This window comes from Bos indicus x Bos taurus, chromosome 8, assembly GCF_003369695.1.
Source record: "Bos indicus x Bos taurus breed Angus x Brahman F1 hybrid chromosome 8, Bos_hybrid_MaternalHap_v2.0, whole genome shotgun sequence".
In the NCBI taxonomy this organism is placed as follows: Eukaryota; Metazoa; Chordata; class Mammalia; order Artiodactyla; family Bovidae; genus Bos; species Bos indicus x Bos taurus.
The window spans coordinates 43,822,863-43,837,934 of NC_040083.1; the positions used below are offsets into that span (position 1 = coordinate 43,822,863).

Below are 15,072 nucleotides of genomic sequence, written 5' to 3' on the forward strand. Positions count from 1 at the left end.
TTGTGGGTGCTCAGGTTTCTTATTGTGGTGGCTTCTCTTGTTGCAGAGCACAGGCTCTTGGCACACGGGCTTCAGAAACTGCAGCTTTCACTAGTTGCGGCACACAGGCTTAGTTGCTCCAGGGCATGTGGGATCTTCCCAGATGAGGGATTGAACTGTGTCCCCTGCGTTGGCAGGTGGATTATTATCCACTGTTGTTTTTGTTGCTCAGTTGCTAAGTCATGTCTGACTCTTCGCAGCACCATGGGCTGAAGCACCAGGGAAGTCCTCTAAGTGGTATGTAAACAGCTGTTTTGCTGGGGTGTCTTGTATTCAGTTCTCTGTGGATTAGGACCATTAAGTTTCCTAATCAGCTGCTGGGCTCCATGCAATCCTCTTTAGAAACCTTTTGCTTGATATGTGTCTGATGACGTCTGTGTTTAGCTGCAAAGTGGAGCCAATGGAGTGGAGCAAGCAGACTAACACTGGGCTTCTAAACAAGCAATGTCAGCTTGTGCTCTGCTGCTTCAGTTGTCTCCGACTCTTTGCAACCCCATGGACTGTAGCCTGCCAGGCTCCTCTGTCCATGGGATTCTCCAGGCAAGAATACTGGAGTGGGTTGCCATTTCCTTCTCCAATGTCAGCTTATTCACTGCAGATTTGTCCTGGCTGCCAAGTCCTCTCTTTCTTCTCTCTTCCTATCAGGGAACCTTGCCACTCAGTAGCTTTGTTTCAAGCGGAAGTTGGCGTGATTTGATACCCTCAGGGAGTGCTTACAGGCTGGGGGACACAGGCGGGCTATTGGAATCCTTGTATTTACCTTCTAGAGGAATGCACTGGAAACAGGAGGAGAAGTGAAGCCAGGTTGGATTGGGTTTCCAAGCGCCCCTGTGTACCCTCTAGGTTCCACCAATACCCTTTCCTCTTCCACCCTGAGGGCCCTTGCTGCTGGCCTTGGCCAGATCATGTAAACCGGCACTGCAAGTTGAATAGACTAGGCATTTATTTTCTGATAAATCAGGTCTCTGTCCTGCCTGCACTTTGGCCTGCTTTTGATAAATGTTTCCAGCAGTGAATACAACATGTGTAAACTTTCTAGATGTGTCGATTATAAATAGTGTTTCCTTACATTTGGGGCAGCACTTTCGAGTTTCCAAAACACGTTTCCATACAGTAATTGTCTCACTGGATTTCCTCAATAGGATGAAAGAAGATGGAGCAATGCATCCCTATTTTGCAGTGAAAAAACCTGAAACTTGGAGAGGTATAGTGACTTGGCAGTTGCAGGAGTAGAAAGTAGAAGAGTAAGAAAGTAGAACTTCTGCTCCTTGCTGCAGAAACCTTTGACAGTCATGTAGTCTTTCTTTTTTTAAATCTCACTAATCACCCTAGTAATCTTGTTGGATAACAGAACAATTTGTTCATCCATGCCATGTTCTCTTATTGCATAAAGGAAATGATAAGGGACAAGAGAACTGATTTCTCAGTTGTATCCTTTAGAGCTCTGCCACCATGTCAATCACTCCCTTATCCAGGCTACCAGTGATTTGCCACCTTCCAATATATGGGAAAAATGGCAAAGGTGAAAATCATTAAGCTACTAAGCTAACGCCACAGAGATCATCATGAGAGCAGGAACTGCGCTGGACTCAGTAGCGTCATTTGAGAGAGAGCTCTGCCTCCCCAAGATGTGCGGGAGCGTCAAGGCCTTAAGGATCAGGAATGTGGACTGACTGCTCTCCATATGGTCTTCAACTGAGGCTATGCTGAACTTCCTTTAGTCATACTACGGCAGAAAACATAGCGACCATCAGAGCTTTGGTTTTTTAACCAGGCTCTGTGATTCCTATTAAGGATAAGGTCTAAGGTGATTTAAGGGAAAATGGCAGAAAAGGGGGGGAAACCCTCTTAATTCTTGCCCATGCATTCATAATAGATAAAGTCAAGAGGGAATAGAAGGCTATTCCTCAGGGGTGAGTTGACCCTAATTGTCTTCCCTGTTTGGTGCTTTTCGCCCAGAGATGCAGAAAAGGAACAGTCTGACAGAAATCATCGCTGATGGCCACCTTCATTCAGTTGTTGTTTGGTTGCTAAGTTGTGTCTGGCTCTTTGCAACCCCATGGACTGCAGCATGACAGGCTCCCCTGTCCTCCACTATCTCTCGGAGATTATCCAGATTCATGTCCCTTGAGTCAGTGATGCTATCTGACCGTCTCATCCTCTGCCATCCCCTCCTCCTTTTGCCTCCTATCTTTCTCAGCATCAGGGTCTTTTCCAATTAGTTGGCTCTTCACGTCCGGTAGTCAAAGTAATGGAGCTTCAGCTTCAGCATCAGTCCTTCCAATGAAAAATAAAGGTTGATTTCCTTTAGGACTGACATCACTTACAAACATTTTTTGAGCACCCATGATGGGCCAGGCTCTGAGCATACTATGATGAAAGACATAGTTTTGATGCTTGACTTTTTCCATTCAAACCTAATTTATTCCATTTCCCTTTTGCTCTCACTTTTCTCCCAATGTCCCTCCCAGCTGTTTTGATTCCTGGTCATTTGCATCATTTTTGGCAAGACATTCTAGAGGATCAATTCCTGATGTAGCAAAACTGCCCACATCCATCTGTCCTACTCCCCACTCTTTCAGGATAGGGTTAGCTCTTGGTCCTCCTTCATGTACTGTTTATCTCCTTGCATCTCCCCTCCTAGAGAAGGTGCTTCTAGGTCAATGGTTGTGAACATGAAATGAAATAAGCTGTACTCCTGATTGCCAGACAAGTTTAAGTTTCTTCTTCTGAATGCATTTACCTTAAAGCAAATATCCTGCGGGCTTCCTTCATAGCTCAGTTGGTAAAGAATCTGCCTGCAGTGCAGGAGACCAGGTTCGATCCCTTGGTTGGAAAGGTCTCCTGGAGAAGGAAATGGCAACCCACTCCAATATTCTTGCCTGGAGAATCCCATGGACAGAGGAGTCTAGCAGGCTACAGTCCATGGAGTCGCAAGAGTCGGACACAACTTAGCGACTAAAGAGAAAGAAATGTTCTGCAGGGAGAATGCTTTGTTGTGGTTCTTTCCCTCTTTCTTCCTGGTTCCCTGAGAAACCACTAGTCTCTCTATCAGTGGCCTTGTGGTTGGAGTTGATATTCATCCTGCTTCTGCTGTGAGGGGAGACCTTGCTCAGCTTGAGCCACTCCGATCAGAGTGAACCCAAAGACTTTGCCTCGGAATCCTGGAACACAAAATCTCTTTTCTTTGTGGAGCTTAGTTGTGTGAGGTTGTGAGGCTCACAATTGCCTTTTTCATGATGGATAAGCCTGGAATTTTCAGGGAGCACTGCTGAAAGCCTGAGGATGGAGCCAAAGAAGAGAAATCAAGAGATGAAAGATGGGCCCAGGACATGGGGTATGGGTCTTGAATCCAGATGGGTCTGAACCAATTCTACATCTGGGTTAATCTATTGAGTGAGCCAATTAACTCCACTATCCCCTTTGAAAACACTGATTCGAGTTTGGTTTTCTGTCCGTTACAAAAGATTGCCAGCTAAGTACTATCCTTAGGCTAAGGCTTCCTAAATGGGGTGCCATGGTGTACCTGTTAGCTGAGTTATAGATATTACTTGAGCATGATGACCCCAGCCCGTGGGAGGGGCTCAGAACAGCCAGAGTGCCAGGGATGGTCATCTCTGGAAGCAAGTAGCTTTGTGCATTTACCCCAGTGAGACAACAAATGCAAATTTTTAATGTGCCCCGTTATGGTGATTTTAGAATATGTTCAAAAATTTTATAAGACTGCTCTATTCCAAAGGTAGAGCCTGCTACTCCTCTCCTTGAAAGTGAACTGAACTTTGTGACTTGCTTCTGAAAACTAGAATATGGCAGACATGAGGGAGTATGATTTCTGAGACTAGGTCATAAAGGACACTGCCACTTTTGGCTTGCTTCTGAACTGCTCATTCTGGGGGGAAGTCGGTGAGTATCCACGCAGAAGGGGTTGAGGTCCACAGGCAGAAGAACTGAGGCCTCCCATCAATGACCAGCATCAACTCTCTAAAGTTATGAATGAGCCACCTTGGAACAGAATCCTCCAGCTTCAGTCAAACCTTCAGATGAAAGCAGCTCTGGCCAGTGTCTTGACTGCAACCTCCCATGCAAGACCGTAAGTCACGCTGCCCATCTAAACTGATCTAATCCACTGGAACTGCCTCAGGTGTCGTTTGCTGCTGTGTTACATTAACGAGTTTAGGGGCTGGCTGGCTGTTACATTATGCCTTAGTAGATAACATTTACACCCAAAATGTGGAAAAGATTGAGAAACACTGCTTTAAATCCAAAAAAGAGTACACTGGTTACTGCAGACATACACAGCAATATATGAGAAACTTTAGTTTTAGTCTTTTTTTTTTTTTTGCAAAATACTTAGTTAGTAGCAGCATTACAACATTTGAGATAACAAGCATTTAAAAATACATTTAAAGCAAAACAAAAGCTCCCTGTCTTTGCAAACATACTTGCAAACACAATTATCAGTGACAGCTCTAAAAGTTTTTGCTTTTATAACTAATGTATTGTTATGGAAAGGACTTCTTAGTGAATAGCATTATGGCATTTAAGACAAACCCAATCAGGTCTACTCAATAAATTCAGGTTTCACTTTCCTGAGATTCTTAAGAGCTGGTGACAGTTGCACTCAACACCTTGTTACAGGAAAGGAGGCATGAAGCTAATCAGAAGGTTTCTCCCATAAGCTTGTATAGAAGTTTGCAAAGTAAAATCAAATGGGCTATCACCGCATAGCAGCTTTCTCTAACTTTCAGGACACAAAAGGCCTAATCTGCTTTACTCTTAGGAATGTCTGAAATGCTTCTTTCTTAATCCCCTATTTAGGATACATAATCATTGGAGAAGGAAATGGCAACCCACTCTAGTTTTCTTGCCATGAGAATCCCATGGGCAGAGGAGCCTGGCAGGCTGCAGTCCATGGGGTCACAAAGAGTCGGACACGACTGAGCGACTATCACTCATCATCATCAATCAGAGGACCAACGTGCAAGTTCTTTGTTTATGCCATTACTCGGGTAAGTGCAATGCCTCCACTTCACTTATAACCATTACAGAAAGAACAACTGCCCTGGAGTAGGAAATAATAACTCACTTCAGTATTCTTGCTTGGAAACTCCATGGACAGAAGCATCTGACAGGCTACAGTCCACAGGGTCGCAAAGAGTCAGAAACAACAGAGCACACCCCCACAGAACAACTAAACTATCTGGAGCTGAGAAAAGAGCCAGGGTTAGTTCAAGAAGAGTGTGAGTTAAACCAGTGTGACGAGTTCATACTCGCCAGCTCTACCAGCTTCACTTCTAGGTAAGCCCGTGGGCTCGCAGTCAGAATTTTTTTCTTACTCTAGACACTATTCCTATTTTGCCATTCTATGATCTGAGCACACAGATCAGAGGCATCATATCATAAAATTTGAGAGTTTCTAGAATTGTACCATCCAATATAGTAGCCACTAGTCACATCTGGCTACGAGCACCTGAAATGTGGCTGAACTTAAAACTGAGATTAGGTGTAAAGTATAAAATTTGTTAAGTATAAAATACATACATACAAATTTTGAAGGCTTAGTATGAAAAAAGGAATGTAAAATACCTTGTCAATAATTTTTATATTGAGTACATATTGATAATATTTTGTATATATTGGTTAAATGAAATGTATTGTGAAAATTAATGTCACTTGTTTCTTTTCCTGATTTTTTAATGTAGCTACCAGAAAATTTAAAATAACATATGCAGCTCATATTATATTTCTATTGGACAGTGCTGGTCTAGAAGCAGGCCTACTCACAGTCATTCATTTAATTATTCAACATATGTTTATTAAGTGTCTTTTGTGTGTTGAGTTCTAGGCCAGGAGACAGGAATGCAACAGTGAACACAAGTTTTTGTACCTATGAAACGTGCGGTACCCACTGTAGCACAAGAGAGACTGAAAGTGAAAGCTACTACTACTGCTACTAAGTCTCTTCAGTTGTGTCTGACTCTGTGCGACCCCATAGACGGCAGCCCACCAGGCTCCCCCGTCCCTGGGATTCTCCAGGCAAGAACACTGGAGTGGGTTGCCATTTTCTTCTCCAATGCATGAAAGTGAAAAAGTGAAAGTGAAGTCGCTCAGTCGTGTCTGACTCTTCACGACCCCATGGACTGCAGGCTACCAGGCTCCTCCATCCATGGGATTTTCCAGGCAAGAGCACTGGAGTGGGGTGCCATTGCTTTCTCCGGAAAGTGAACGCAGGGGACATTTAATCTGGAATATTTTAGGTCACAGGATTTTAGGACCCTTAGAGTTAAAAGCCAGCTCTACATGACTTAGCACCTAACCCTTATTATATCTGAAGGCACTATATAATTGGAGTTGATAAAAATGGCCACTCTCGAGTCACTGAGAAAAGTTTATATTCCACACTGCCTCTTGTAGTCTGCGGTGAATTATGGCTACAGCCATACAGATGCTCTTCCTCACTAACCCGAGGGGCTCTGGAGGGCAGTGACAATATTCTTTGACCTTGATCTCACCCAGTGTCTCCCACACAGAAAATACTAAACAACACATGGAACTAAAGCATGTCATATGTACTCATTTAAGAAAACAATTAAATACATCATATACTTTAGGAAGAGTTCTTCCCCAAATGGCTAAAGAACAAAAGGTCTGCCATGTAAACTAGTTAAGTTTCAGTAATTAAAAGAAAAATGTCCTCTTTCAGAATATAAATTCATGCATACCTGATGATATAAACGAAAAAGTTCTGTGATATCCAAACAAAATTCTCTCTCATGACCACCAAGACTAAATATTATATATGAGGTGTGAGTGACCCTGGATAGCAGTTTGACCAAGGCCATAATTAGGCATCTTTCTTCTTCTCTGAAATGCTTTACCAAAGAGTTGTGAGTTGTCAAAATCAAAAAAGACAAGTGGTAAAAGGAAACATTTTGCTTGCAATTCTTATTATGTTTTCAGTACCAGTCAAGGTAATCAGTCATATTAAAAATATATATAATTTAATTATCAAATAATAACTTTGTTCATCTTTGTCCAAAGAATCCAAAGCTGAATATATTCTCTAGCTGATGTACACATGCTGACGGACAGCTCAATGTTCAGAAATGAAAGCAGAAGTATTATTCTTTTATAAAAATAAACTTGGTCCCAGAGAAGAGAATAAAAAGTGATACAAGAGTGAGTGTAAGAAAAAAAAAAAGCCAAGCTTTAGAGGAGAATTGTTTCAATGTTAGTAAATGCAGCATCTACAACTTTGAGCGGGTCACTCAGAGTACCATTTATCTCCTCCATCAGTGCTGGAGTGTGCACCTCTCTAACGTGTGTTAAATTAACAACGTAACAGAACAAGAAAGCAAAAATAACTGTACAACAATGAGTCCACCGTTACCAAAGGGAAGCAAGTCCACAAATAATCGATCCCCGGATTTCCAGCCTTCATGATCTTAAGATTTCTAGTAGGCCTTCCCCTCACAGAGTCATTGGAATGTTTGTACTCCAACAAGCTCAGCTTTTCCCATAAAAAGGGGATGGGACAAGTTCACTCTGAATAGGTCGGTGGACAACTTTTTCATTTTCCCTTGGGCAATTTGGATTTATCTAAATACAGGTTAAATTAAAAAACAGATGGGAGGAAGTCATCCCTTGGCTAGGCAGTGCCTGACCACTCAGCAGGAGATGTTATTTATGCCTTGTTTTGTACAATTATGTGAAAAAGCACGCCTTAACAAATAACACAGGCACCCCTGATGAACCAGCCTCCAGCATCTCCATCTGCCAAATGTCTGAAGTCTGGTCGCACCCTATTTGCGTATAACTCCCACGGTCACTTGGGTCCCAAAGCTTTCAGAGTACATCCGCTCAGGGAGTGTGTGGTGTGTCCTGTGTGGCAAATATCCTGTTTTAGGCACCAGCGGGTCCTTCTCCAGGGTCACAGAGCCTCCAGTCTTCCTGGGTGAGGATAGTTTTTCTTAGCTGCCCTGTGACAACTGGGTTTCACATTTCCTGAAACTAGATCTGTGGAAGGAGTCTCTGAAATTAAGGAGGGAAGAGAACAGAGGAAAGAAAGATCAGTTAGCCTTTTAAAGAGAGGGAGGGGGAAAATCATTCACTAGAAAAGGACATCTGTCATGGGGAACTCAGTAAATAAGTAAGCAAGGGGAAGTGCGGCCATGCCTCTGCACTATGCCAGGAGAAACCCAGGCAATAATTAGGCCCTGGGAAGATGCTGGCAGAAGGCCACACGGAGGGGCCCCGAGAGGTCAAGGAGAAGGCGCAGGAGGATCGGGACGCCAGCAGGGCAGACAGATCACGCTCGGGCATCTTCTCTGATTCCAGGGCCCGCGCCCACCCCCAGGGGCTCTGCAGTTCTGACTGTCCTTTACCCTGCCCTGCCTTCTTCTTACCTCTTTTGACTGTCAACTCTGAATATTGGCTTGTAGAGTTCCGGAATTTTCCGCTCGATCATTGGTCGGAGGTTCTCTCTCAGCTTGTTATAGTTCTTCTTGAGTTCCTGCTGATACTCCCTCTGATCTGCCGTGATGAGACGTTTGTTTTTCTCTACGGCTTCCCCGCATCTGAGAAGCAAAATCAGGGGGGAGAAAAGGAGGTTGTATTTCAAAGAAATTTTGTATATTTAACTCAGACAGGTATGCTATAACCATAACGACCTCCAGTGAAGAACTACGACATGGAAAGCTTAACTAACTCGCCTCAGGTCACAAAGTCAATAAACCGCAAAGCCAGCTCCAGAGTCTGTCTCCCATGCGGGATGTTACATACCAAAGAAGAAAATTATCTTATTTAAACATAACGAAGCCTTTCCTTTCCTTTTATACTGTTTTACCCAAGGGAATTTACTATCAACAAACCTTGAAGGGACAACACAATGGTTGAAACTTAGCCGACATGCAATGACTAGTAGAATTGATGCTTTGGAATTGTGGTGCTGAAGAAGACTCTTGAGAGAGAGTCCCTTGGACTGCAAGGAGATCAAACCAGTCAACCCTAAAGGAAATCAACTCTGAATATTCATTGGAAGGACTGATGCTGAAGTTGAAGCTCTAATATTTTGGCCACCTGATGCAAAGAGCCAACTAATTGAAAAAGACCCTGATGCTGGGAAAGACTGAGGGTAGGAGAAGGAGGTGACAGAGGTGATTGGATGGCATCATCGACTCAATGGACATGAATGTGAGCAGACTCTGGGAGATGGTGAAGGACAGGGAAGCCTGGCATGCTGTAGTCCATGGGTCGCAAAGAGTTGGACATGACTTAGTGACTGAACTACAACAATGATTAGTATGATTCAGGTGCATTGGATTCCCATGATCAACATGATTTAAACTGTTTTCCTAATAGTGGTGCTTGATTTGGGTAGTGTAACTGGGGATACCTGGGCCTCCCTGGTGACTCAGTGGTAAAGAACTTCCCTGCAAATGCAGGAGATGTGGGTTCAATCCCTGGTAGGGAAGATCCCCTGGAGAAAGAAATGGAAACCACTCCAGTATTCTTGCCTGGGAAATCCCATGAACAGAGGAGGCTGGAGGGCTACAGTCTATGGGGTAACAAACAATGGGACATGACTTAGCAACTGAACAGCAACAACAAGGATACCCAGGCCTTGCTATCAAATCCTCCCTATTAGCACTGAACACATGTTCAGGATGACAAAGTAATCAGGTGGCATGTAGCTGTGGGGCAGGGGAAAGCCACCTGGCCTAAGCAACATTAAACCTATGGACACAGCTTCATCATGGAATCAGGCTGCTTTAGAAGAAAAGTTTGATTCGATGCACCCTAGAAGCTTTCTGCAACTGGATTTTTACCTATTTTTTAAGTCTGACATTAATTGAAGCAAATTGTAGTATACCCAAGGTTGTATATCAAAGGTTTCAGGGAAGAGGTAGGAAGGGGAGGTATATAGTCTTTGAATCCTGAGAAATCTACATCACCCCTTATTATTTTTTTATTGCCCCTTAACTAACAATTATGAGCTACCACCATGTGTAAAATGAAATCAGTTTCAAGGCCCAGTTTTGTAACCTTGGCAGATGAGAGGCCTGTAGAAGTGAATTGCTAACTTGGGGATGGGCTACTCTGCAAACTTCAGAAGTAACTATACTCTCCACGATCTTTGTTATCAGAAGACATAATATCTACAGATACACATAGTGTTTTAAAAAGACAAATATATTAATAGGTAGAATGAAAAAGACTCATATTTGTATAAAGTAACTTTATATTTTAACAAATTTTATAACAAAGTATTTCATAGATGTTATCTGTATTTCTTTCTTCCATCTGGATTATAATCTCTAGGTTTTCCTACTAAAATTAAAATAATTTTCATTATGTTAATTTAAATTCATAAATGAAAGAGAGCCATGAATTAAATTTCCCTCCTAGAGAAGAGCCAGATCTCTCGGGAAATGTATACAGGATCATATAAGTACATTACAAATAATTTTTTCAATGGTCTTATCTGTAACACTTTTATTAGGTCCACAAACATCTCAACTGTGCAGCCAGTGACACCACTGTTCCAGATGGCCCCCTCCTTTGCTGTTCACTTTGTTGACAAGTTCACTGAACACAAGCATTTTCTTACAGTCAATGTGCTGGGGTTTTTCAGCAGAGTCCTACAAAAACCAGACTGATGGGGACTAGAAAGGACAGGAAGTTGTGCTTTCAGAACACTGTTCCTGGTTTTTTGGGGAGTAACTCTCATAGGCCTCTAACTAAGGAGTCAGATGTTTTTTCTACAGAGAGGGTGGCCATGAGCCCTCACCCACTGGATCTCTTGCCCTCCCTCCTCTGCAATGCTCCTTCAGCACAGCTCACCCATCAGTCGCTAAGTATGACAAAAAATTGCTAATTGCTTCATCAACATCCATTCCCTGTCTTCCTTAACAACAGAACTCTAGGTGGTAAACCTGGGCTTCCCTGATGGCTCAGACAAAGAATCCACCCAAATGCGGGAGACCTGGGTTCAATCCTTGGGTTGGGAGGATCCCCTGCAGGAAGGCACAGTAACCCACTCCAGTATTCTTGCCTGGAGAATCTCCATGGACAGACAAGCTTGGCAGGCTATGTCCACGGGATCACAAAGAGTTGGACAAAACTGAGCGGCTATGCACACACACAGGTGGTATACGCACCTGGAAAACTCCATTCCCTAGCCTCCTTTATAAAAAGGGATGTCTGATAAGATATAAAATGAAGTCACTAGGAAAGCTCTTAAAAGGAGTGTAGATGTTTGCTCTTTCCTTATTTCTATTCCTGAAATGAACAGGATGTGATTGTGATTGCCAGAGCCTTAGCAGCCATTTTGTGACTATGAGGATAGATACACTAAAACCAGGACAGCAGAGCAAAAGAATGGGAAGAGCCAGGATCTCTGATGACTTTATGTGACTAACACACAGCTGTGGGATGGCTATCTCTGATCTTATTTTATATGAGAGAAAAATAAGTTTCTATCTTAAGTCACTCTTACTTCCTTTCTCTGTTACTAGCAACTGAATGTAGTGCCTAGAGAGAACTGCACTGCATAATAGTTAAGAGGACAGACTCTGGAACTGGAGTACTCACCTCTGAATCTTGCTTTGCAACTTATTGTCTTATTAGGCAAGTTACTTATGCATTCCATGCCTTAGTTTCTTCACTTGGGACAGGATGGTGATAATAACCTACCTCACAAATTTTTATAAAGGTTAAATGAATTAAATATATAAAATGCTTAGCATGTGTAGAAATTATTTGTTTCTGTGTGAGAATGAGGATGTACTTTTAGAGATTTTATATTCCGGTCCATTTTTTTTCACAGTTGATGAAACTAAGATGCAGAGATCAAGTAACCTGTCCAGAATCACATACCTTTGGAGACAAAAAACATGGATGCAAATCCAAGATCCTCATGCTCCCAGGCCAACGTCTTGTCAGCCCTATCATGTGTTATGGTACAAACCTTACAGAGGCAGATGAGTCATTGGTAAATAATATCCACGTTTAACTCAGATTAATTCTCTTTCCTACTCAAATAGATCCAACTTCTATTTGCTCTGTAATTTTATATTTATCAGTCACTTCATATGTGCCAAGTCCTATTCTAAGCTCTATGAACTGACTCTCTTTGTTTTGATACTAACTTTAAGAGGTTGTTACTATTTTATTCCCGTTTTATAGCTTGGGAAACTGAGGTTGGGTAACTGGCCCAAGGTCACAAAGCTAGTTAAGGCAGAGTGGGTATTTAAGGCCAGGTGACTGGGCTCAAGAGCCCACAGTCCTGACCCCAACACCACAAATGCTGCCTAGGAAAGACCCTGGCTCTGCCAGCTAGAAGCCAGGCATGCGGTTTTGGTCTCAAGTTGGAACTGTTCTCTCTGGAGTCCCAATTTGTGATATTCTGCTTTTCTCATCTTCCCGGTAACACTTTAGCAAGTTCCACCTGAGCTGCTGCAATGAGGGAAGAATCTGACAGAGATGCTGAAGATCAGATTGGCTTGACTGATCTAATCTCCCATGACTGGAGTGACACATATGTTCCAGGCCCTTTGAGGGAAGGAAGGATTATTTGGGGGCAAGGCGCTAAAAGAACATCTGGCCTTTTTGCAGGAGGAGCTTCAGAGGATATGAGGGTCCCATGGGCAGAGCCACCTCAGCTGGACACCTCCCTGTGGCTTTCTCCAACCCCGTCTCCAGCATTTTCTCCCTCCCAGCCTGACCTCTACCAAACCCCAGACCCCAGGGGAAGCCTGTCTCACTGGGAGACTAGTCTAATTCCTGATTCTGCCACTTAGCTGCTGTGTGACCTTGGGCTAATCACAGTCTCCTTCAACCTCGTTTCTTTCATCTATACAGTGGGTTTATGGGGATGAAATGGTCTTGGTGTTTGAAGACCTGGCTGGGTGGCTGCCAGTGGGGAGTCCTGGGCAGCCAGTGTGGCCTGCTTCTCCTAGGGCGAAGAGCAGGTAACGGTCCAACAGAAGACACAGTTCTGGGCGTCCGCATCACACAGATGGGGAGGCACGTGTGAAAGTACAGGGCGCTGTGGGGGCAGGGGGCGCACCCCAGGGCAGAAGGGGCAGCTGCGGCTGGGTCTACCCGTGTTCCCAAGCCCCCCTACCCACCTCGGATGGGCTGCCCCAGAGGGGCCCATGAAGTGCCTCCCTTGGGTAAGCCACAGTGGCCCTGTCTCCTCCTCTTAAGGGGCAAGATTGGGACTATGGGCTTGGGAATATGTCCAACCTTGAGTCTGATACCTGGAAGCAGATTCTGAGGGCCTTCTGCAACATCCCAGAACCCAGGCGGGGGTGGGGTCCAAAGAGGTGTGTGTGTGTGTGTGTGTGCATGCGCACGCGTGCGCATGTGCACACGTGTGCTGCTCTCCTCGGCTCTCAGTTTTCTGTCAAACCTCCTACACCCACTGAGACAGGTCTCTGTGACCCTGGAAAAGGGACACAAGTCCTTCAAACATTCCCACCACAGACCTGCTCCGGAGCAGCCTCTCATGATATTTAAGGCTTTGTTTTCCCACCAAATACTCAGATCACTTTTCACCAACTGTTTCTTTTATCACCCACACTGCACAGTTGCTTTTTTTTTGGCCACTTGGACAAATTCACTCTCCTTCCTCTTCACAGACCAGAAGTCCTTTTAAGACTCTATGACCATTTGTGCAGTGAGACTCTATTGATGTATCTGAGACAATATCCCTTAAAGGCAATCTGGGACTGGTGTCATTGAGTCCTGCTATCTTTTCTTTAAATATAAAAGTAAATTTAAAAACCATTTAGTCTTTATAGGAATAAGAAAGTGTACATGTTATGGACTGAAGGGTTGTGTCCCCTCCAAAACCACATGTTGAAGCCCTGATCCACATGTGATGTGATTTGGAGGTAGGGCCTTTAGGAGGAATGAAGGTTAAAATTAGGCTGTAAGGGTGGGACCCATATGATGGAATTAATGCCCTCATAGAAAGAGACCAGAGAACTGTCTGCTGCTTCTCTCTACCATGTAAGGATACAGTGAGAAGATGGTTAAGACAGCAAGAGGGAGAACCTCGACTGAATCTGCTGGCCCCTTAATCTTGGTCTCTCAGCCTCTGCCACTGTGAGAAATAAATGTCTGTTGTGTAGCTACTCAATCTGGGATAATTTGTTATAGCGGCTTAAGCTAAGAAATACAAGAAGAAAAATTAAAAATACAGACTGGCACAGATTTCAGTGTTTTAAATGGTCTGCATGCTCTGGGGAGCAAAGGAGGGATACAGAATGCTGTACCTCTCCATCCTGGCTTCTGAAACCCGGAGATGATTCAGAAGGGGGTCAGGGCCCCAGCTTGGCAACCATCTGGAGAGCTGCAGCACTGGCTGGATGAGCATCAGCCGCAGCAGGTCAGCCTGCCAGGTTCCTTACCGCTCCAGCCAGTCTGTCACAGCTGAGTCAGAAAGGCCACCTCCCAGCAGTGGGACCCAGGTGCAGTACAACCGGGAGCGTACATTTCCGCTATTAGCAGTCAGCATCGGAAGGCTTACTGATAGGGGGCTTCCCTGGTGGCTCAGACGGTACATGGTCTGCCTGCAATGTGGGAGATCTGGGTTCAATCCCTGGGTTGGGAGGATCCCCGGGAGAGGGCAATGGCTACCCACTCCAGTATTCTTGCCTGGAGAACTCCATGGACAGAGGAGTCTGGCGGGCTACAGTCTGTGGAGTCACAGAGAGTCAGATACGACTGAGCAACTAACACTTTTTCACTTTTCCAGGCTCATTTATGTTCACCTTGGAAATCTGGGCTTACTGATATATCTATGGCCTAAGCCTGCTGCGAAGCTGGCGCTCACTCAAGGCAAACCCAGGAACACTTTCATGCCCAAACATTTCCCACTCCTGTGTCACCTCTGCAGACAGCAGAGTTGGGGGAGAAAATACACTGGTACAGACAACCTGAGCGAACAGTTTCTCTATTCATTGCAGAGCCGCAGCTTGCTGACTGGACTTGAGAAGCAATTAAGCCATGGAGGAAAGGAAGGTT

General features: G+C 44.2%; 1 protein-coding gene across 4 annotated transcripts in view; it reads right to left on the bottom strand.

Annotated features, from left to right (window-relative positions):
* Window positions 1-4,331: 4,331 nt before the first annotated feature.
* DOCK8 (dedicator of cytokinesis 8) overlaps window positions 4,332-15,072 on the bottom strand; it is a 266,249-nt gene continuing 255,508 nt past the window's right edge. For all 4 annotated transcript variants that reach the window (XM_027549402.1, XM_027549403.1, XM_027549404.1 and 1 more), the window contains 2 exons: window positions 8,445-8,615; window positions 4,332-8,070 (listed from right to left, as the gene is read on the bottom strand). In XM_027549402.1, coding sequence (XP_027405203.1) covers window positions 8,010-8,070; window positions 8,445-8,615 — 232 coding nt within the window. In that variant the 3' untranslated portion in view covers window positions 4,332-8,009. The remainder of the gene's footprint in view (window positions 8,071-8,444; window positions 8,616-15,072) is intronic.